Raw genomic sequence first — 25,393 nt, 5'->3', positions numbered from 1 at the left:
ATCTGATCAGAGTCTCTTTCCCCTGGCAGGAAGGCACATGGGTGTTCCAGAGAAGCTACTACTACTTCTAGGCAGGTGCTATGTGCTTGGGACTTGAGGAGAATTACCAGTTGGGGATGGGAACCTTCACTGAAGATTGTTGCAAGGGAGCTGTGCACAAGCTGTCCTTAAACATTGTGAGTAGGACCTTTCACCAATAGCTACAGGTATTTAAAGGAGTTGTAAAGTCAGAAGGTTTTTTATCTTATGCGTAAGATAAAACGCTTTCTGGGTGTAGCAACCTCCCTAGCAACCCTAAGACTTACCTGAACCCCATCTCTCTCCAGTGATGTCCACGAGTCCCTCGGCCGCCGGGGACTCCCCCTCCTGATTGGCTGTAGCTCGGCTTGGGTGTCCCCATAGCAATCTGCTTGCTGTGATGGCACTCGATAGAAGGGAGGGGCCAGGAGCAGCAAGAATGATGATGAATTTATACACAATATGGTGTATAATAGGAGGCATCAAGTATAGTAGCACTATGCTGCTGTAGTTCTTTGGATTAAAGCAAAAGACATGTTACAGGTCCTCTTTATGGAGAGATCTGGGGTCTAAAATACCACAAATCCCTCTTGTGCACTTAAAAGCATTTAAAAACACCAAGATTGGTGTTTCTGTATGCTTTCAATTTTAAAAAATGGTGCAGATGCTTTCCGAGTAAACTAGAAGTGATGTCATGTCATCGCTTCCAGGTTACTATTACGAACAGTCGATCCCGGCTTTGTTTGGCTGTCAGGCCAGCCAACAACTGGAGAGCCGCTTTGATTGCTATTACAAGAGAACTGAATGTCAGCTCTAAAAAAACAGTATCGGGCTTATACTGGTATAACCCCTGAAAGTCCTCACTGGAGGTGGTTAAAGAAAACTTATACTGACTGAATATGGAGGCTGCCATTGCTGGCCTATTTTTCTCAAAAATCTGGTTGCCTATTTGTTTTACAGATCCAGTAATGTCTGTGTGTGTTGATGGGCTTCATTCAAAAAAGCAGACCGCATGCTGAATTTCGATGTTTTCCCAAATATCACATGCAATCCTGAAAATGTTAATTCACTATTGCTTTCTGCAGTACAGGTTTTCTGAAAACAGATAGCTGCAGATAGCTGCCATAACCCTGGTATTTTTTAAAACGGTGGGCGATCGGCTTTCAAATAAGGGTGGTCCCAGCCTTCCCATTTGTCAGGCCCATTCGCCGCAGGATCATCCTTATGTTGTAGTGGAAGAGGTGCCCCCCTCCCGCCGCGTCCCGGCCATTTTCCCTGCTTACCGGTCCCAGATCCTCAGAGACAGGAAGCCGAGTGAAGGCAAGATGGCCCTCACTTAACTGTATGGTCTTGGAGGACCGGAGCAACGTCAAACGCCGTTGCCTAGCAACCAGTTTAAAGGGGCTATTTTTTTCAGCACTTTTTTAGTGTAGTTGTGAGGTCTGAGGTCTTTTTGACCCCAGATCTCACAGTAAAGAGGACCTGTCATGCTTATATCTATTACAAGGGATGTTTACATTCCTTGTAATAGGAATAAAAATGATCAAATTTTTATTTTTTTTTAAACTGTGTAAAAATAAAAAATAATAAATAAAAAAAAAATTAAAGCGCACTGTCCCCGTTAGCTCACGCAGAAGCGAACGCATATTGAAGTCCCGCCCACATATGTAAACGGTGTTCGGTGTTCAAACCACACATGTAAGGTATCGCCGCGATCGTTGCAGCGAGAGCAATAATTTGAGCCCTGGACCTCCTCTGTAACTCTAAGCTGGTAACCTGTAGACATTTTTAAAATGTTGCCTTTAGGGACTTTTAAGTACCAAAGTTTGTCGCCATTCCGTGAGTGTGCGCAATTTTGAAGCATGACATGTTGGGTATCTATTTACTCAGCGTAACTTTATCTTTTACATTATAGAAAGAAATTTGGCTAACTTTACTGTTTTCTTATTTTTTAATTAAAAAAAAATTTTTTTTCCCCGCAAAATACGGTGTGATGAAAAAATATTGCAATAATCTCCATTTTATTCTCTAGGGTCTCTGCTAAAAAAAATATATATATAATGTTTGGGGGTTCTAAGTAGTTTTCTAGCAAAAAAAAAAAACAAGATTTTAGCTTGTAAACACCAAGTGTCAAAAATAGGCCTGGTCTTAAAGTGGTTAAGAAGTTCATTTATCCTGAATAAGTACATACCAAAGGTGCAGCTGGAAGAGCAATTTGTTCTTTAATGTCTGGTACATCAACTGTCTAAATATAAACAGAAAAAAATGTATTAATAGTTGCAATAACAACTTGCTTTGAATGCATTCTGCACCATTTACCCCATTCACACTGGTGTGATTTGTCATGCGATTTGGCAGTTCCAAAATGCATGACAAGTTGCACCCCATTGTTGGAAATTGAACCGTTCAAATTTCCATAAATCATCAGTGACTTTGCCTATTTCATTGACTTGTAGTTGTATGAAGTCACAAGCCACAATGTAATCGGCAGTGCAAATCCACTTATGTGCAGCTTTGAAATCGCACTGAAGTAGTATGATTTCAAAGCTGCACTGGTGTGAATGGGGGCTTAAAGACGAATCACTCAGAATATTTATTTTTTTTATTTTTATTAATTGCACACCTGGGGTGATGTTAATCTTCTGCTTGTTAGCAGTCTCCTTATTTGCAAAATACTGCCATAAATGTATTAGATAGTTGTCAACATAAAAAAGGAACAAAAACAGTTCTATGTCACATACAGAGCAGATGCATCATGCACGTTTAGCACTATAATGGGATGCAGCATTTATCAAATCCGAGAGAACCTGTTTTTAATATAGCATCCCTATGATGAGGGATGCCGAAGCATCGGATGTGACAGGAACTATTCAGCTCTCCAAATTGGTTACTAATATCCGGGTCCTACATCCGTGATCCATCCGTCCCACCTTCTGACCTTCATATTTTAAGGCGGTGCTACTGGTCACATACCTACCGTGGTGTTTTGGGGGCTTGTTTCCAGGCTGTCCTTGTCCACCCGGGGGACTTGGTGTGTCCCTGACGTGCTCCTCCCTTCTATCCATAGACCAGCAACCGTTAAGTCATCCTCCTGAAACATCTATATGCACCCTTATACCCCTGAAGAAGTGGTCCACACCGCGAAACATGTAGGGTGGTGGGTTATGGTAGACCCAGGGAATGTCTGACTGGTACCGGATTCTGACCCAGCGATACTTCCTAGAGGTTCTAGCATTCACATATGAGGATTGTACATTTATGTGATGTTTTTACTGTATTGATTTTATGTACAGATCAATTGTTCCCTTGTCCTTTTGCAAATGTCTTTTGTGTTTCTCTTCTTTGTTTTTGAGAAATATACAATAAACTAAATGATTTTATATATCCTCTGCATTTATTGGTCTCAGACGGTACCTATAAAGTCCCGACCTTGCCCCACATTTTTCCAATTTTCTGTTAATATACTGTATAGCATCCCTGTCTTGGGGCTGGCTAAATTTAGTATATGGCTGTGCTGTAGTCAGCTAAGCTGCAATTTATTTGTATAAATCTTCTAGGTTTTTTCCCCTAAACCTATTGGTTGATTGCTCCTATCTGCTGATGGAAGAATATTTTAGCTATAGTGTGATATAATTATTCTCCAGAGTTATGAATGGTTACTGGACCCTAGCCCATCACTGGGAGGCTTACCCAGAAGCTGAACGTGGGTATAAGATAAATGTTTGGGAGAATCTGATCAGAGTCTCTTTCTACTTGGAGGGAGGCACGTGGGTGTTTGGGCCGTATTCTAGTGAAGCTACTTCTAGGCAGGTGCTATGTGCTGGGGGCCTGAGAAGAATTACCTGTTGAAGCTGGGTTTGAGAGGGAAACCTTCACTGAACATTGTTGCAAGGAAGCTGTACAGAAGCTGTCTCTGAACAATGTAAGTAGAACCTTTCACCTATAGCACCAGGTGTTTAGGTGCGCATCAAGGGTTAGATGCCTGGAGGTGCTACAGAAGGACCGCAACTTTTATTAGGCATTATTTTTGAGGCTGCTACTAAAGGGCCTAAAATTGCTGAAGTATGATATTCAGGAAGTTGTCTTTCAAGATTTGTGTGTTTCGGGTATCCTGCATCCTAAACCATCCTCCTTGCATTTTTGGCTGATACCTGCAATAAATCTAGACCTCTAGACTGAGAGCCTGAGCTTGTCGGTGTGCTACTGGGACTGGAAACTGGGCAGGCAGCCTCTGAACAGGTAAGGGGGACCCAGTTAATATCCAGTGGGGTCATCACTACATAAGATAGATAGATAGATAGATAGATAGATAGATAGATAGATAGATAGATAGATAGATAGATAGATAGATAGATAGATAGATAGATAGATAGATAGATAGATAGATAGATAGATAGATAGATAGATAGATAGATAGATAGATAGATAGATAGATAGATAGATAGATAGATAGATAGATAGATAGATAGATAGATAGATAGATAGATAGATAGATAGATAGATAGATAGATAGATAGATAGATAGATAGATAGATAGATAGATAGATAGATAGATAGATAGATAGATAGATAGATAGATAGATAGATAGATAGATAGATAGATAGATAGATAGATAGATAGATAGATAGATAGATAGATAGATAGATAGATAGATAGATAGATAGATAGATAGATAGATAGATAGATAGATAGATAGATAGATAGATAGATAGATAGATAGATAGATAGATAGATAGATAGATAGATAGATAGATAGATAGATAGATAGATAGATAGATAGATAGATAGATAGATAGATAGATAGATAGATAGATAGATAGATAGATAGATAGATAGATAGATAGATAGATAGATAGATAGATAGATAGATAGATAGATAGATAGATAGATAGATAGATAGATAGATAGATAGATAGATAGATAGATAGATAGATAGATAGATAGATAGATAGATAGATAGATAGATAGATAGATAGATAGATAGATAGATAGATAGATAGATAGATAGATAGATAGATAGATAGATAGATAGATAGATAGATAGATAGATAGATAGATAGATAGATAGATAGATAGATAGATAGATAGATAGATAGATAGATAGATAGATAGATAGATAGATAGATAGATAGATAGATAGATAGATAGATAGATAGATAGATAGATAGATAGATAGATAGATAGATAGATAGATAGATAGATAGATAGATAGATAGATAGATAGATAGATAGATAGATAGATAGATAGATAGATAGATAGATAGATAGATAGATAGATAGATAGATAGATAGATAGATAGATAGATAGATAGATAGATAGATAGATAGATAGATAGATAGATAGATAGATAGATAGATAGATAGATAGATAGATAGATAGATAGATAGATAGATAGATAGATAGATAGATAGATAGATAGATAGATAGATAGATAGATAGATAGATAGATAGATAGATAGATAGATAGATAGATAGATAGATAGATAGATAGATAGATAGATAGATAGATAGATAGATAGATAGATAGATAGATAGATAGATAGATAGATAGATAGATAGATAGATAGATAGATAGATAGATAGATAGATAGATAGATAGATAGATAGATAGATAGATAGATAGATAGATAGATAGATAGATAGATAGATAGATAGATAGATAGATAGATAGATAGATAGATAGATAGATAGATAGATAGATAGATAGATAGATAGATAGATAGATAGATAGATAGATAGATAGATAGATAGATAGATAGATAGATAGATAGATAGATAGATAGATAGATAGATAGATAGATAGATAGATAGATAGATAGATAGATAGATAGATAGATAGATAGATAGATAGATAGATAGATAGATAGATAGATAGATAGATAGATAGATAGATAGATAGATAGATAGATAGATAGATAGATAGATAGATAGATAGATAGATAGATAGATAGATAGATAGATAGATAGATAGATAGATAGATAGATAGATAGATAGATAGATAGATAGATAGATAGATAGATAGATAGATAGATAGATAGATAGATAGATAGATAGATAGATAGATAGATAGATAGATAGATAGATAGATAGATAGATAGATAGATAGATAGATAGATAGATAGATAGATAGATAGATAGATAGATAGATAGATAGATAGATAGATAGATAGATAGATAGATAGATAGATAGATAGATAGATAGATAGATAGATAGATAGATAGATAGATAGATAGATAGATAGATAGATAGATAGATAGATAGATAGATAGATAGATAGATAGATAGATAGATAGATAGATAGATAGATAGATAGATAGATAGATAGATAGATAGATAGATAGATAGATAGATAGATAGATAGATAGATAGATAGATAGATAGATAGATAGATAGATAGATAGATAGATAGATAGATAGATAGATAGATAGATAGATAGATAGATAGATAGATAGATAGATAGATAGATAGATAGATAGATAGATAGATAGATAGATAGATAGATAGATAGATAGATAGATAGATAGATAGATAGATAGATAGATAGATAGATAGATAGATAGATAGATAGATAGATAGATAGATAGATAGATAGATAGATAGATAGATAGATAGATAGATAGATAGATAGATAGATAGATAGATAGATAGATAGATAGATAGATAGATAGATAGATAGATAGATAGATAGATAGATAGATAGATAGATAGATAGATAGATAGATAGATAGATAGATAGATAGATAGATAGATAGATAGATAGATAGATAGATAGATAGATAGATAGATAGATAGATAGATAGATAGATAGATAGATAGATAGATAGATAGATAGATAGATAGATAGATAGATAGATAGATAGATAGATAGATAGATAGATAGATAGATAGATAGATAGATAGATAGATAGATAGATAGATAGATAGATAGATAGATAGATAGATAGATAGATAGATAGATAGATAGATAGATAGATAGATAGATAGATAGATAGATAGATAGATAGATAGATAGATAGATAGATAGATAGATAGATAGATAGATAGATAGATAGATAGATAGATAGATAGATAGATAGATAGATAGATAGATAGATAGATAGATAGATAGATAGATAGATAGATAGATAGATAGATAGATAGATAGATAGATAGATAGATAGATAGATAGATAGATAGATAGATAGATAGATAGATAGATAGATAGATAGATAGATAGATAGATAGATAGATAGATAGATAGATAGATAGATAGATAGATAGATAGATAGATAGATAGATAGATAGATAGATAGATAGATAGATAGATAGATAGAAATACACATATGTAAATGTACTACAATGGGACAATATGTTAATCGGGGTGTTTTTTTTCAGATGTTGATCAAGGTGTGCATGTTGGTAGATTTTTTAATCGGGGTGTTTTTTTTCAGATGTTGATCAAGGTGTGCATGTTGGTAGATTTTCAAAAGTTCCCTGATCTCAAATAAATAAATACTGTTAACAGATTTATTTGTTTGAGCTCTGGTTCAGCACCATCGGAAATGCAAACATAAACATAAAGCACCCCCTTACCTCTGAGCAGTGGTAGGTGACCCCCAGGTAGCTTAGAGAGCTAACATTTAAGATCTCAGGGTCTGTCTCTTGGTGTATGGTGGTGCATAAAATAATTTGGGAATTAATCACTTTAGTCTTTTTTTAACTTTTTTTGCTGAACGCAATTCTAGGAGGGAGGGTTTATGGATGCACAATACCCAACAAAGCACAAAAATGGAGAGCATCAGACCATTTAAAAGCAGCCTCTTGATGATCTCTAGAATAAGAGGAACAGTCAGACAGTTCTGTCAAAGGCTTTCTTAAAATTGCAGTGGATAGACCTGGCTTTTTGCCTCTTTGGAAACAGTCAAGGATACCGAAGCATATGAGCAACAAACAAAATAACAATAACAAACAATATTTACTATTTACTTCTGTGAGTTTGTAGACGCTTTAACTTTCTCACAGGCTAAATAATATACACTTAGTCCCCATTCACATTAGGTCGCTCCGACTTAGGGGGCGACCTGTGAAGTCGCGTGCAGCGCGACTTCAGTGCGACTTGCACGGACTTCACATAATGGTAGTCAATGAAAGTCGCCTCCAGGTCGCCCCCAAGTAGTACAGGATCCTTTTTCTAAGTCGGTGCGACTTGTGTCGCTCCTATTAGAACGGCTCCTGTACTACACAGTGGGAGCGACTGTGCACAACGGTGGACTCATATTGGGATTTATTTTTTGCCAAAGACATGTAGCAGAATACATTTTGGCCTAAATTTATGAATAAATGTATTTTTTGAATTTTTTTAATGGATATATTTTATAACAGAAAATTGAATATATATATATATATATATATATAGTCTTTTTTCATTTATATAATAAAAAGTAAACCAGTGGTGATCAAATACCACCAAAATAAAGCTCTATTTGTGTGAAAAGAAAATATATAAATGTTATGTATATACAGTGTTGCATGACCACACAATTGCCAGTTAAAGTAGCACATTGCTAAATAGCCAAAAATGGCCTGGTCATGAGAGGGATAAAATCTTCCAGAGCTTAATTGGATATACAACCAATTTAAATGCATGAGAGTAAAGAAACAGGAGGGGGCATGAAAGGGAATAGAAAAGAGGATGGTGCTATGGGAAAAGAAGTTGCACACATGTAAACGGAGGGGCAGAAGAGAAGACGAAAGTAAGGAGGGATAAGACCAGGAGGCCTAAGGCCAAGAAGAAAGGGAAAATAAGGTCTCGGGAATGTAGAGCCCGTCAGAGTAAACCCAAAATGGCTTGAGGGAGGGTAAGGAAGGCATACTTCAGCCACATTTCCCAGATCTTAAGAAAATTAGTATGGGAGTCATTGAGGATGCTGGACATCTGTTTATTGAGCATCAACTGAAGTTTGATTTTCCACCAATTCCTGTTATTTTTTTCAAAATTTAAGCCATGGGTGGCATTGTCTGTGGATCACATGGGTATTCAAATTTAAATCGGATGCATTTATGATTCTGGTATTCAGACAGCTGCGTGTGCTGGTTATCTGAATACAATACATGGCATGGGAGATTCCTCCATCCACACAATTTAAGGTGGAGGGAGGAATTGAGTAAATATTGCTCTCATTTAGCTTGGGAGGCTGAAGAAGAAAAATCTAGCGATGTATGACTAGTTAAAGGTAGTAATATTACAGAATGTTAATAAGGTAACATGTTAATAAGTTGATAAAAAGGTATTATCATACAGTATAGGTATAAACTGAAATTAACAGTGGATAGTAACTGCGTATATATAATGCCTATGCCTATAAAGGATACCAAAAATTAGGTAGTGTTGGCAATTTTGCATGTATTCAATAAACTACAATTGTCAAGTGTATTCAATTTTCATTGCATATACAAAAAAGGAGAAAAAGTGATTTAAAAAATGTAAAAAGGTCTTACTGGTAAGGCTGGAAGTCCACTGGGAGATTTCAACAAACAACCAAGTCTTTTCTAAATGAAAATGACAAAAAAATAAAAAAAGTTTTAAAAAGATTTTAAGTATATTACCGTATTATTACTTATTTGAGATTTTAGTGAATGGGTTTACATCTACAATTGTACTTATATTTATTTCAAAGGAAAATATCTATTGCAAATTTTATACAAATAACAAATAAGCATGTCAGTGCAAACCTAATAGATCTGGCTAAATATAATTTCCCAATTATTAACATAATAATAATAATAATAATAATAATAATAATAATAATATCAATTAGAAATTATTCTAGTACTTGATTCCATCATCTGCTATTAAAGTATATGCAAACCATCACCTTGTAAAACAAGCCATTCAGTTTAAAATAGAAATGAAAGGCAAAACATTTTTCCTTTTTTCCTGTTTTAAAAGTGATCACATACCCTCTGTCTTCAACTGCATAAGGATCTCAGAAAGCTGACGAAGGAGAAACAGCAATACACTGTGACTGGCTGTGCAGGGAAAGGGCCGGGAGGTGTCAGCACAAGTTTTATTATTGGAGGAAAGCAGGTTGAGTTCTCAGCACTGCTCTCATGCCTAGTGTGGTCAGTTTTTTTTATAGGAAAGCAGGGACTGGAAGGAAGACCAAGGATTTCACACAAAGGAAGTGATACAAAGAGAACAGGATACTTTTTCATACAAGTACATGGTACAGCAGGCATATATCAGGACTATAAAATGTTAGGTTTACATATTCTTTAAACAAGATTTGTAGAAAGCAGGTAGATTTATATCTCTCATAATTATCCTGGACGAGTTCATTTCATGAAAAAGATACTGAAAAAGACTAAGGCTAAAATTATTAATTAAGGATTAACCATAGGCAAGCAGATTTCAGTAATCAGATGTGAGCTAGGAAAAATAGGAAACCATCGCTTACTAAAGGCACCATGGAGGAACAAAAAGAGAGTTTTATGGAGCCTTAAAGCGGAGTTCCACTATTTTTTGTGTTTTTTAAAAGTCAGCAGCTACAAAAAGTGTAGCTGCTGACTTTTAATAAACACACACTCACCTGTCCCACAATCCAGCGATGCGGCCACCCGAAGTGCTGGCATCTCTACTGTAGGCACCCGGCTGTGACAGCTTGTGGCTTCACAGCCAGGTGCGCACTGCACATGCACGAGTCACGCTGCACGTTGTAAATGGCCAGGCAATCTTCTGGAACCTGTGACATGTCCCAGAAGATTGCAGGGAGGGAGGAGGAGAGGAGAACTACCGCCCAAGCCACCTAGGCAGCCCAAGCAGAAGTGAGAGCGGGTACCTGTCAAATCTAAGTACCTGCTCCCCCCCCCCCCCCCAAAAAAAAAAAAATGACATGCCAAATGTGGCATGTTAGGGGTTTAGCAATATTTATAGCAGAAGTTCCACTTTTGGGTGGAACTCCGCTTTAAGATTACTGCTGACTTTGAAATGATCTGTGAAATTGTGTTTGTTTCTCTGTAGTGCTGAATTGCAGGTAAAGTTTTAATCTTTCCCTTTTTTTTTCTTCTGGCTTTTTAACATGGCTATTATTAAGGATTGCCACTGATCTACATCCCGTAATGGCATGGAAAAGCAGGGTTGATAATGTGCCTCAGCATCCTGATGGCAGCAGGCTTCACCTCTTGCATTAGAAGAGTTCTAGATTCCCTTACAATGTTCCTTTACTTGCCCAGCATGCTATCATAGAAATCTACATCTTCAACTACAATCTACATCTACAATTTCCCATTTGTGCGACTTTGCAGGGGAACTGAGAGAAAACTGTAATGCCTAATGTACTTATGGGGGCGTGGCTGGCGCGTGATGTAAGAGGATGCGCTACCAGTGGCGTAGCGTGGGGGGTGCTGGGGGGGCCAACCGCACCGGGCGCAAAATCTGGGGGGGGCGCAGTGTCATGCTGCCATTTAGGAGCCTGCTCAGCCATCCTTAGTGTAGGAATCAGGTAGGTCTCTGTAGTGGTCAGTGTAATTGTCAGGTAGGTTTGTGTAGTGGTCAGGTAGGTCAGTGTAGGAATCAGGTAGGTCTGTGTAGTGCTCAGGTAGGTCTGTGTAGTGGTCAGGTAGGTCAGTGTAGGTGTCAGTATAGAAATTTGGTAGGTCAGTGCAGTGATCAGGTTGGTTAGTGCAGGAATAAGGTAGGTCAGTGCAGGAATAAGGTAGGTCAGTGTAGGTGTCTGTGTAGTGGTCAGGTAGGTTTGTGTAGTGGTCAGGTAGGTCTGTGTAGGTGTCAGTATAGTAATCAGGTAGGTCAGTGTAGGAATAAGGTAGGTCTGTTTAGTGATCAGCTAGGTCAGTGCAGATGTCAGTGTAGTGGTCTAGTAGATTTGTGTAGGGGGCGCAAATTACTTACCTTGCCCCGGGCGCTGAAAACCTACGCTACGCCACTGTGCGCTACACAGCAGCTCCGCCTGTATCCTGTTTAATCTCCTAAATATCACCACCATCCTTCCTCACAAAAGCTCATAGGTGTGTATTACTGATCCAGAAGAGGTCCAGAAGGGGCCCGAGCCCCTGCTTGGTGCCGGATCCCGGGATCCAAGATGGTGGATCTGCGGCCCGCTCAGCTAAAGAGGAGCAGAAGGAGGCAGCTCAGAGACTATTCTCTAAACCTCAAGGTAAAGAACAGCCCTTACAATCTCCACCTACTGATGCCAGCGATATGGAGCTGCCTATGGGGGATGTGGAGGGAGAGGGAACCCACCCTGAGTATGCTGATGGGGCCCTGGCCAGCAACACCATGCAGCTTATGGCCTCCATGTGACCTGCATCCCACTCTCCTGACTTAGACCCAGAACCCACCCTACGGGAAATCTTCTCTGCTGTTACCACGGGGAATGCTAATGTACTTATCATAAATGTGGCACCCTCTTATTACCAAGTTTACATAAACAATACAGTACAGCAAACCTAAAAAGATGGCTTTAAGGAGCTTTCACACAAATCAGGGCCCACATAATACACATTCAAATACAGACATTATATAAGCATTTCTAAATGTTAATTACCCCAAGTAAGATATTTGCTAAAAAAATAAAAGCTTTGAAGATAAATACATTACCAGTATAGCTATGACATCTTCATAAAAAAGGTATTCATTTTGGCCCTGCATATAAGAATTTATACTGTTATTACAATAATGTTTATTAAAGCAAACCTAGACCATTCAACTGTATGTTAATCCTTTCAGAATATTTATAGATACAGAGGTGCAGGCAGCTAAATGTATATTCTGTAAATGTGTTATTTCACACCACAGTAAAGCTGCTCACACCTCATTAAGACCCCATTCACACTACCGCGACTTGTCAGCCTGACAAGTCGCGATCCTCCCGGTCCCATAGTTTAGTACAGGAGCCGTTCTAATAGGAGCGACACAAGGGAAAAAGGGTCCTGTACTACTTCGGGGCGACCTGGAGGCGACTTGCATTGACTTCCATTATGTGAAGTCCGTGCCAGTCGTGCCGAAGTCGCGGTGCACGGGACTTCACAGGTCGCCCCCGAAGTCGTGCACAAGTCGTGCGGCGGTAGTGTGCATGGAGTGTTAAGCTGGTAGCACCACAATAATTCAAACTTCATCCAGAATATCAAAACAATATGTGCCATGCTAATATAAAAAGCCAAGTAAATCAAATAACATAATATAAACATAATAATCAAAACATATTACTGTAAGGCTCGGTTTACACTTGTCATGCAACTTGTGACACTTAAAGTCGAATGACAAGTCGAAACCCATTTTATTTAATGGCACCTGTTTTAATCTATGCGACTAAAGTCACAGCACCTTTAACCACTTCCGGACTGCTCACTGTGCTGCTACTGCAGCAAGGTGGCAGCCCTGGGTCCAGCGGCGCAGACCTACGTCGCTGGATTCCTGTCTGTCTCGGAGGCTCGCTCCGAGTCGGGCTGGAGGAGGAGAGACAGCGATCGCCGTCTCTCTTCCCCAATCGTTGGAGAAAGAGTGAGAAAATATGCCCGCTTTGTTTACACAAGATCTTCTCTGTGACAGACAGGGACAGATCACAGGATTCAGCATAGCTGAACCTGCGATCTCTGTCTCTGTCACAGAACCCCTCCCCCCACACACGTCAGTAAGCATGAGGCACACCTTTAACCCCTTAATCACCAACAGTGTTAACCCCTTCCCTGCCAGTGTCATTACTACAGTAACAGTGCATATTTTTAGCACTGATTACTGTAGTAATGCCACTGGTCCCCCCAAAAGTGTCAAAAATGTCAGTAAGGGGTCTGATCTGTCCGCCGCAATGTCACAGTCCCACAAAAAAATTGCAGATCGCCGCCATTACTAGTAAAAAAAAAAAAAAAAAAAAAACAATAAAAATTACAAATCTTTCCCGTAGTTAGTAACTTTTGTGCAAACCAATCAAAATACTCTTATTGCAATTTTTTTTTACCAAAAATATGTAGCAGAAAACAAATTGGCCTAAAATGTGAAAACATTTGATTTGTAAATTTGTTTTGGGAATGTTATATAGCAGAATGTGAAAAATATTGTTTTTTTTTTTCAAAATTGTCGCTCTTTTTTTCAGAAATTAAAATTGCACAGGTGATCAAATAGCACCAAAAGAAAGCTCTATTTGTGAAGAAAAAATAAAGGACATAAATTTAATTTGGGTACAGCGTCGCACGACCACGCAATTGTCCGTTAAAGTAACACAGTGCCGAATTGCAAAATATGGCCTGGTCAAGAATGGGGTAAAATCTTCTGGTCTTAAAGTGGTTAAAAATACACTCATTGAGAATTTTTTTGTCAAAGACATGTAGCCAAATACATTTTGGCCTAAATATACGACAAAAATTTAATATTTGGATATTTTTTAACTGTCAAATTAGAAAATGTAAATTTTTCACAAAATTTTAGATCTTTTTTATTAATATCGCAAAAAATAAAAAGCGCAGAGGTGATCAAATACCACCAAAAGAAAGCTCTGTTTGTGGGAAAAAAGGACGTAAATGTTGTTTGGGTACAGCATTGCATGATCATGCAATTATCAGTTAAATTTGCGCAGTGCCAAGTTGAAAAAAGTGGCCTGGTCATTAGGCAGCCAAATCCTCTGGGGCTAAAGTGGCTAAGGAAGGATCCTGCACTTAAAGTTGCATAAAAGTCACACTGAAAAGTCACACAAATCACGTAACTTTGGAGTTTGCGCTAGTGTGAACCAAGCCTAAAGTGCACAGTGCTCATATCATAAACAAATGCAAAAATACAATAAATATAGTAAAAAGTCCCAAAGTTAATCAATTGTGTGCAAAAAATTCAATAATATGCAAAAAAGTAAACTGCGATCTTCTCAATTCATAGGTGTTCTAATGGTGTGGATTTAAAACCAAACAATTCAGCACCGCCATCACTTTGTGGTAAGATTGAAACAATTTGCATCTCCTAGCTCTGTGCAGTGGACTAAAATGGATGAGAAAGGCACCAGTACTGATAGCTGCGCACGGATTTGTTTGATTTTTAAACCCATTGAATGGGTCTATGTGTACTACATTATGTGAGTGTTTTATTTTGTTTTTAATATTGTTTTCATGTAATAGAGAAAACTATGCAGTTGTATTTATTTTTGTATGTATCATGTGAAGCTAGGTGCTTGGTTAGAGAAAGACATTGTACTGTAGCTGTTTTGTGTGCCTATACAAGACTCTTATGTTGGCTTTCAATGCAATTCCAGATCCAATTAGCAGAGGGATGAATGAAGGACTTGGGGATTATGATGCAGGCCACACTAAACTTTAGTGAAATGTAGTCTGGGAAGAGGATCTTGCATAAGAGCAGTTGGAGTGATGGACTGCAACTCCCAGATATACACTCCTAACTGCTTCTGGTCCGGACCATGTACATAAACAGCTCAGATGGGATGCGTGCCAATGCAGGTGGATGTTCTTGAATGTCCTCCCACATCAGAGGCTCGTACATGGCTGCTAAAGTGCCCACCTGTGAGCCCAGTGATTGTTGTGTGTCCCGGACACAGCAGATCATATGACATGGTACAGGACAAATTAAATTGTGATTGTGATGTGATCACCATACAGTGTGCCCTGATCACCATTGCAGTATGCCCTAATCAGCATACTCGTGTGCCCTGATTACCAAACCAGTGGGTCCTGATCACCATACCAGTGGGTCCTGACCACAGGCACACAATGTCCTGATCACCACCATACCAGTGTGTCCTGAACACCACTGCACCAAATCCTGATCACCGCCATACTAGAAGGTCCTGATCACTGCCATACCAGTGTGTTCTAATCTCCATATCAGTGTGTCCTGTTCACACCAGGTAGTCCTGATAGCCATACTAGTGGGTTCTGCTTACCGCCATAACATGTCCTGACCACTGCCATACCATGTCCTGATCACTACCATACCAGTAAGGGCTGATCATCGTCACACCACACCTAGATTGCCACCATACCAGTGCTTTTTGATCACCACCATACCAGTTAGTCCTGATCCCTGCCACACCAGAATTCTGATCACCGTCATACAAGTGGGTTCACTGTCCTGGTGCTCCAGGGCCTCCAAAAATGTTAAGGATAGTCAGGAAATTAGATATATAACTTATGCTCCTAGAATGCAGAAGGTGCTCATTGGATTTTGGGCCTTTCTATGTGGCTAGACTGTCAAAAAGACTCACATATGTGGTATACCCATACTCTGGAAATCATGGAGTATGACTTGTCATGTGACTTTGCAGTCTCAAGTCGCAGGACAAGTCGCACAAGTGTGAAAGGGGGCTAATTGTAAGTATGCCTGTGCTGTGTGAGAGAAATAACGTGTTAAAAATGACAGCTTTGTGAAAAAAAAAGTTTTTACTTTTATAACTTTACAAAAAATGTTGGCAAAAAATAACAACTTTAAAAAATGTGCCATGCCTCTTACTAAACACCTTGGACTGTCTACTTTCCAAAAAGGGGAGTATATGTACTGTCATTTTAGGGCCTGAGGAAATGAGATGGCTGTCAGTACATCAGGATTGATCTGTTTTGAAATATACTGTATGTACCATAGTTTGCTGACTCTATAACTTTCACTTAAAATAAATAATATACACTGATTTTGGTTATTTTTACCTAAAAAAGTAGCAAACATTTTTTTTTTTTAATTCAGGTATTGTTTTGCTTATATAAAATTGTGGTGATTAAATACCACCAAAAGAGAGCTCTATCTGTCTGATAAAAATGTATTTTGGGTACAGTAATGCATGGCTGAGTAATTGTCATTCAAAGGTGGCCTGGACTGGAGGGGGGTGAAAGTGTCCAGACTTGAGGTGGTTAACAGGATGGGAAAGGGGCAGTTTTTCTCCAGGGCTTAGAGAGCCAACTTCCTCTTTCTGCAAGGGGACCCAGGTATGCACATCACTGTTCCTGATTGCATACTAACCTGCTACAAGTCTGCGGCGTGAGACTGAATCTGGAGTGCTGCTAACCTGTGTGCTGACAACCTGCGTGGCTCTAGGCAGATCCAAAAGTGAGCTGACATCTGAACAGTAGAACCAAAGTTGTTGTACTGCAGGGAATGGTAAGAAGGCATTTCTGCCATTGATCTATCGCTGATAGCAGATGCTGAGTACATACAGACTGGCCAAATAACCAGCATCCTTATTCAATGCATGCAGACTTTATTGGAACTGTACTTATGTGCACCACCATAAAGACTAGCCTGCTGAAGAACTAGCACTAACTAATTCAGACCCAGATAACTGCTTTGAAAGAACCCATTGTCCATAGTAAGAGGTACTTTTTTAGGGAGCCTTATATTTCATCATAGCCAATCATATAGAGCAGGGTTTCTCAACCAGGGTTCCGTGGAACCCTAGGGTTCTTCCTGAGCTTGCTAGGGGTTCCTTGAGCAATGATCAATTTCTGCCTCTCAGATAAGTTTCCAATGATACCATTTTCCTTTTAGCTATCTGTAAGGGGGTAATTCTTCCCAATAATGACAAGAGTAAGGAGCATTCTTCCCACTGACTGTCACACTAATGTGTTATGAGTTGTAGATTTTAAGTTTTTAGCAGGGGTTCCCCCGAGACCAGAAATTTATTTCAAGGGTTCCTCTGTGTTGAAAAGGTTGAGAAAGGCTGATATAGAGTATACTATAAAACAGTTTTAGCTTGCTGGTTACAGAAGAGTCATAGCAGTATTGATGAACATTGCTGTTACTGTTTATCACTGCTATTGCTTATTGCTGGTTTTGTGGGTTACTAGGTTTCTTTTAATCTAGTGGTACAGAGCACTACCCGAAGCTACTATAACATAGTCATTACATTGTCTAGTGAGCTATGAGTGAACTAATTCTCTATTTGCTCATTTATGCATATACTGCCATTTTATTTTATTCTGTAACAATATATTGAGTTTACCACCAACCAGTCTGGTGTCTGGTGTTCCGATGCTGAAACATAATTGTGTGCAGGGCATTTATATTTGTGCTCCCATTTGTATTGCCGTATCCATTTGTTTAACCTGGTGTTTTAGAGGGGCCGAGGATGTTCAGTGTTGAGGCAAAAGAAAACATTAACCCAATCTACCAAGCATCTCCTGTGAGGGTAGCGCTACACAAGCATTGCAAAAATAAAGGAAGGAAGCTATTAAGGTGAAGAATTGGTGAAAGTGGTAAAAAATACTAACTTTAGACCTTTTATAATTTTAAGGTCCAACACATCAGGTGAGAGTATGTCCACTAGTAAGTGGTTGTGGGCAACACTGAATATTGTTATCATACACTATTAGCACATATATAAAATGAGAAGATGAATTGATTCTTTGCACATTCTTGACATTTTTGCACACAATTGATTAGCTTTGAGACTTTTTACTTTAATTATTGTATTTTGCATGTTTTTATTAATATGTTTGATGTTTATATTATGTTTTTTGATTGAATTGATTTTACATAGTAGCATATTCCTTTATAAGCTGCATTTATATGCAAAACTCAAATGCAAAACTGGTACTTAACTCTGTCTGCCTTGCTTTCCAAGCCTCTCTATTAATACATTAATGTGATGGATAGTTAAATGGTCAAGACTCAGGGGGTGAAAGAGGGCAAAGTCATACCAGACGTGTGTTATAATGATTATTTAAAAAAAAAAAACATATTCTTTCTTCCCTCCTTGTCACCCAAGGCTCAGAAAACTCATCACAATGTTACGATCAAAACATTTTTGACCATTACCAAGGTAATGGAAACCTATTTTGAGCGTAAAAAGAAAGAATGTTTTAGCTGAAAAATAGTCTACTACTTCTTGCATATAAACTGTGTGCCATGGGCTATAATGTTAACATTAGGGATGAGTCATAGTTGGATCTGAACTTTAGCCTGTTCAGCTCCATTTTGTAAGAGATGAAAATAATATATAGAAACAGTATTTCTACTGCTTCTTTAAATAATGGCTTCCCACTGTCACTGGTTCCTAAGGAAGCTGCGGGTGCAAGCTCTTGTGGTGTATCTAGAAACCTCTGACTTCAGCTGGAATCCCTGTGCCTTTTAACCACTTCAAGACCAAGCCTATTTCTGACACTTTTTGTTTACAAGTTAAAATCAGTATTTTTTGCTAGAAAATGACTTAGAACCCCCGATCAATATATATATTTTTTAGCAAAGACCCTAGAGAATAAAATGTTGGTCATTGCAATATATTATGTCACGCAGTATTTGCGCAGTGGTCTTTCAAATGCATTTTTTTTGGAAAATATACACTTCACTGAACATAAAATAAAACTAAACAATAAACGTGAATGCGTGCAATTTTTTTGTATATTGTGAAAGATGATGTTATGCCGAGCAAATACACAATATAACATGTTACGTTTTAAAATAGCACGCACTTGTGGAAGGGCGACAAACTACGGTACTTAAAAATCTCCATAGGTGACACTTTAAATATTTTTAACGGTTACCAGTTTAGAGTTACAGAGGGGCTAATTTGCTATAATTATTGCTCTTGCTCTAACCACTTAAGCCCCGGAAGATTCCTGACCAGGGCCTATTTTGTGATTCGGCACTGTGTGAATTTAACAGACAATTGCGCGGTCGTGCGAAGCTGTACCTAAACGAATTTGACGTCCTTTTTTCCCCACAAACAGAGCTTTCTTTTGGTGGTATTTGATCACCTGTGCGATTTTTTGATCATGCGCTATAAACAAAAAAAGAGCGTCAATTTTGCAAAAATAACAATATTTTTCACATTTTTTTTTATATGAAATCCCCCCCCCCCAAAAAAAAATGGTAAAAATCAAAATTCTTTAACATTTTAGGCCAATTTGTTTTATGCTACATATGTTTGGTAAAAAAAAATTGCAAAAAGCGTATTTTGATCGGTATTGCGTTTACTAACTACGGGAAAGATTTTTGTCATTTTTGTTGTTTTTTTTTTAACGAGTAATGGCGGCGATCTGCGATTTTTTTGCGGGACTGCGAGATTGCGGCGGATAGATCGGACCCTTGACTGACATTTTTGACACTTTTGGGGTTACCAGTGACATTACTACAGTAATCAGTGCTATACATATGCACGGTTACTGTAAAATGACACTGGCAGAGAAGGGGTTAATTTTATTTGAGAGGGAGGGGTTAAGTGTGTCCCTAGGGGCGGTGTGATTGGATGTGGCTTGATGTGTAAGAACAGAGATCAACGGTCCTACATAGCAGAACCGTATGATCTCCATTCTTACACAGGGAAGAATGACAGGCGGCTTTGTTTACATTAGCCGCCTGTCTTTCTCCCGCTGTAACGGATGATTGCGAGTGCCCGGCGGACATCGGGTCCGCCGGGCACACGCGCGGGGGGTCCATGAACGAGACCCTCACAGGCTAGCGAAGTAGTCCTACGTCGCTTTGCCTGTGAGGGGCTGACCGCCGCAGTAAATAGTCATGCGGCGGTCGGCAAGTGGCTAAGGATCGTGGCGATACTACACATGTGTGATTTGAACACTGTTTACATTTGCAGGCTCGACTTACGTATGCATTTTCTTTGGTGAGTAAGCACGCAGGGACGGGGGCGCTTTCAATTTTTTTTATTATTATTTATTTATTTATTTTTATTATTTTTACACTGTTTCTTTAAAAAAAAAAAAAAAAATCTGATCACTTTTTTTGCTTTCACAAGAAATGTAAACATTCCTTGTGACAGTAATAGGCAGTGACAAGTACTCTTTTGAGGGGATCTGGGGTCTAAAAGCCCCCAAGCCCCTCCTATGCACTTCAAAATATTCAAAATGCAAAAATATGCATTTTCGAATACCATGCATTTTTTTAAATCGGCGCCGTTGGCTGCCGAGTAAACCTGAAGTGACTTTGTGACGTCGCTTCCGGGTTACTACATCGGAGACCTGATCGAAGCCAATTTCCGCTTTGTTCAGGACTTGTGCCAGCCGGCGGCATGCCGGCTGGTCGCTCAGGTCTCCCGGTGGAACAGGGTGGCGTTTTTTTATTGAATGAAGGATTTGTCAAATGTGTCTTTATTTCTAGGTTACCCATTTTTTTGGTGAATGAGTAATGGTACTATGTACCCCATACTCACTCGCGAAGGGGGTGGTATCTTCGGGCACACTTATTATTTGAGGGAGCTTCCAGATTCCAACAAGCCCTCCACTCACAGAACCCCACAACCACCAGTTAGGGTTTTGGGGACATGGTCCCTGTCTTCATTAACATGGGGACAAGGTAGTTTGCTGGGGGGCACCCCCTATGTTGAGGACATGTGGTCCGGCATGGCTCGGAGGGGTGCATGCCCATCCCCCCTCCTTTTCTAGCCTTTTTCACTTTCCTTTTTTTTTTTTTTTGCATGAGGTACCTACTTAAAATATATACCAAATTCAAAGGGTCTGGTATTTATTTTAGGGGAGACTCTATACAATTATTTTGCCATTCTTGCTGAAGGATGTGCTACAAAATTGACATTTACAAATAAAAAAAAAACGATAGTTTAAATTGTCAGGAAATAACATTTATTGCCAGCTTCTTTGTTGTTCTCTAGCCACTTGACGACTGCCCGCCGCAGATTTACTGCGGCAGGCAGTGGCTCCTGGGCAAATCGACGTAGCACTATGTCGCTCGCTTTCAGGAGGCTAGGGGGCAAGCGCACGCCCATCATCAGCCGGGGAGCCAGTGCATGTGTCAGGCGGCTCCGATTGCCGACTGACACCGGCAATCTCCTCCCGCTGACAGATAAGGACGGACGGCTGATGTACACAGAGCCGTCCGTCCTTCTCCCTGAGACGATCACAGAGACTACGTGACCCTTCTATATAGGATCATCTCAGAAGCCACGCCACCCCCCCCCCCCCCACAGTTAGAATCACTCCCGTAGGGTCACATTTAACCCCTTGATCACCAACACTGTTAACCCCTTCCCTGCCAATGGCATTATTACAGTAACAATAAACGAAACAAGGGCGCCAGGTCAGAGTAGTGTTTAAATTAAAAACAAATTTATTGCAATGCACTTACATTTAAGAGAATCAACATCAGCATTCAGGTGAAAAGCATGGATCCCCAACGATGGGTGCCGAGGAGTGGTTGGGACGCAAGCACCCAGCCACAGGTGTGTTCACAGATCCAGGGATGGAGGATGGGGAGCGGATGGTCCGGAGATCCCGAGGGAAGGGGATCTCGCTGTGCCTCCTCCTCCTGGAAACATCCGCGGCGCACCGCCGCAAGCCGGATGCAGCGTCACAAGACACTGCCGGTTCCTCCATGGAAGCAGGCAGGAGACAGCTGAGACTGTGGAGAGGGCGGGCCGCAACGTCGTTTCAGAGAATCAACCTCCTTTGTCAGGCTGGCCCGCCCCTCCACTTGAGATGCTTATATCACGCCACAGGGGAGTGACAGGAGTAGAATATTATCGCTAATTGGTACTACTAGGGAACTGCTATTGAGGGAAGGAAAAGGAGGTGTAGGGACTTAAAAACAAGGAAGGCTAAGGGACTATAGGCAATATCTGAATTTGAAAATAATAATAAGGTGCACCTACTAAACAATGATGTGTGCACCTGCATGTGTAAAAAGGAGGGGAAAAAGATGCCATGTCTAAATGAAAAACAATGAAATAAAATGAAAAATGGTCAACATTACAAAGTACATATTAAAAATGTATATACATATATACACATGAAAGCATACATATGGAAAAAAATTATGTATATCAAAAAAAAATAAAAATAAATAAAAAACGCATGTTAAAATCACTAAAAACGCAGCAAAAAAAAAAAAGTTGAATTCACTAAAAACGCATAAAAATCAGAATGGAGGAAAATGGGGAGGGGGGGTTGAAGAGGGGGAAGATTGTATACAAATTTATTAAGAATATGTAAAAAATCTATATAATATGATGACGATGATACTTATATGCTTTATGCACATATAGTGGTGCCTCGAACAATAAAAAGTAAGAGAAGGGGGAAGGAAGGAAGGAGGGAAGGGCAAGTTAATAAGGTCACATCAGAGGATCGTGTTTATCTCCAAATCTTCGCTGAGTCCTCCGAGCGACAATGAATTCAGGGTGAATATCCAAAAAGTTTCCCTGCGACATAGGGTCTGAAACCGTTCAGCCACCGAGTCGCAGGGAGGGATGGCCTCGATGACCCAAACATGCAAGCCCTCTGTGGACTTGTTGTGATGTAGAAGGAAGTGTCTGGGAATGCTATGTTCATCAGAACCCTTTTCTATGAGTCTCCTGTGGTCCCCAAAACGGGCCCGCACTGTGCGGATAGTGCAGCCCACGTAGAGGAGACCACAGGAGCATGTCAAACCATACACTACAAACTCTGTAGAGCAACTGTGGAATTGTTTGAAAGTGTATTTTTTCCCAGAGGGGTCCAAGAACCATTTTTGTCTGTGCGTGACGTATAGACACATTTTGCACAATATCTTTTTGCACTGGAACATACCTACTAAATTGCAAAAGGAGATCAAATTCTGTGTAGGTGTCTTGGGCACAGGAATTTTGCTGGTGGCTATGAGCAGCCGGTCTTGCACCTCAACATAATTGGACTCCCTCCCCCACATATACTACAGAGACCATCTCATCTTTCAACCCAGAACACCACACTGAAGCACACCTACGGACAGGTTTTTTGGATTTATGACTATGTGCCATGTATAACATTGTACAGTCCTTCATTATGTGATTGCAGTGAGCACTGATCCATCGATCCTGGTCGGTGTAGTATTGTTTTGCATTATTACAGTAACAGTGCATATTTTTAGCACTGATTACTGTAGTAATGTCACTGGTACCCCCAAAAGTGTCAAAAATGTCAGTTAGGGGTCCGATCTGTCTGCCGCAATGTTGCAGTCCTGCTAAAAATCGCAGATCGCCGCCATTATTAGTAAAATAAAAACAAAAAAACAATAAAAATGACATAAATCTTTCCCGTAGTTAGTAAACGCAATAACTTTTGCGCAAACCAATCAAAATACGCTTATTACAATTTTTTTTTTTTTTACCAAAAATATGTAGCAGAAAACAAATTGGCCTAAAATGTTAAAAATTTTGATTTTTACATTTTTTTTGGGGGAATGTTATATATCAGAATGTGAAAAATATTGTTTTTTTTTTTTTTTTCAAAATTGTCGCTATTTTTTTTATTTTTAGCGCAAACAATAAAAATCGCATAGGTGATCAAATACCACCAAAAGAAAGCTATATTTGTGAGAAAAAAAGGATGTCAATTTTATTTGGGTACAGTGTCGCACGACCGCGCAATTGTCTGTTAAAGTAACGCAGTGCCGAATCGCAAAATAGGGCCTTGTCATTAATCAGGAAAATCTTCCGGTCTTAAAGTGGTTAACCGGTTGCCGACCGCCGCACGACTATATACTGCGGCGGTCAGCCCCGGCCAGGCAGAGTGACGTATCGGTACGTCACTCGCCTGTCACTGACTTGCGAGCCTATCGCGGGCGGGCGCGCGCCCGCCGAGGCGCGCGCCCGCCGCGGCTCGTTCACAGGCAAGTCAGTGCGTGTGACCGGCGGACTCGATGTCCGCCAGTCACACTGCGATCGCTCCTGTGAAGGGAGAAAGACAGAGCAGCTTGTGTAAACAAGCTGCCTGTCAGTTCTCCCTGTGTAAAAGTAAAGATCTGACCGTTCTACTATGTAGAACGGTTGATCTTTGCTTTTACACCAATAGGAATGTCCCTACACAGTAGAAAGCACGCCCCTAGGACACACTTAACCCCTCCCTGTCCAATAAAGTTAACCCCTTCCCTGCCAGTGTCATTTTTGCAGTAACAGTGCATATGTATAGCACTGATTACTGCAGTAATGTCACTGGTAACCCCAAAAGTGTCAAAAATGTCAGTCAAGGGTCCGATCTGTCCGCCGCAATGTCGCAGTACCGAAAAAAAAATCGCAGATCGCCGCCATTACGCGTTAAAAAAAAAAACACCAAAAATGACAAAAATCTTTCTCTTTGTTAGTAAACGCGATAACTTTTGCGCAAACCAATAAAAATACGCTTTTTGCGATTTTTTTTACCAAACATAGGTAGCATAAAACAAATTGGCCGAAAAATGTTAAAAAATTTTGATTTTTACTTTTTTTTTTGGGGAATTTCATATAAAAAAATGTGAAAAATATTGTTATTTTTGCAAAATTTACGCTCTTTTTTTGTTTATAGCGCGTGATCAAAAAATCGCACAGGTGATCAAATACCACCAAAAGAAAGCTCTGTTTGTGGGAAAAAAAGGACGTCAAATTCGTTTAGGTACAGCGTCGCACGACCGCGCAATTGTCCGTTAAAGTCACGCAGTAAAAAATCGCAAAAAAACCCCTGGTCCTTTAGCAGCCAAATCCTCCGGGGCTTAA

General features: G+C 39.2%; 1 protein-coding gene across 1 annotated transcript in view; it reads right to left on the bottom strand.

Annotated features, from left to right (window-relative positions):
- LOC309552635 (uncharacterized protein) overlaps positions 1-25,393 on the bottom strand; it is a gene marked incomplete at its 3' end in the record, with an annotated part of 111,464 nt that overhangs the window by 38,468 nt on the left and 47,603 nt on the right. Inside the window, exons 10-12 of the mRNA XM_082253575.1 lie at positions 12,619-12,663; positions 9,501-9,551; positions 2,210-2,263 (exon numbers count right to left, since the gene is read on the bottom strand). Coding sequence (XP_082109701.1) covers positions 2,210-2,263; positions 9,501-9,551; positions 12,619-12,663 — 150 coding nt within the window. The remainder of the gene's footprint in view (positions 1-2,209; positions 2,264-9,500; positions 9,552-12,618; positions 12,664-25,393) is intronic.

Source organism: Pelophylax lessonae (assembly GCF_965119305.1).
Source record: "Pelophylax lessonae genome assembly, chromosome: 4".
In the NCBI taxonomy this organism is placed as follows: Eukaryota; Metazoa; Chordata; class Amphibia; order Anura; family Ranidae; genus Pelophylax; species Pelophylax lessonae.
The sequence above is the reverse complement of the archived record's forward strand: the minus strand, read 5'-3'. Positions and strand labels throughout refer to the sequence as shown.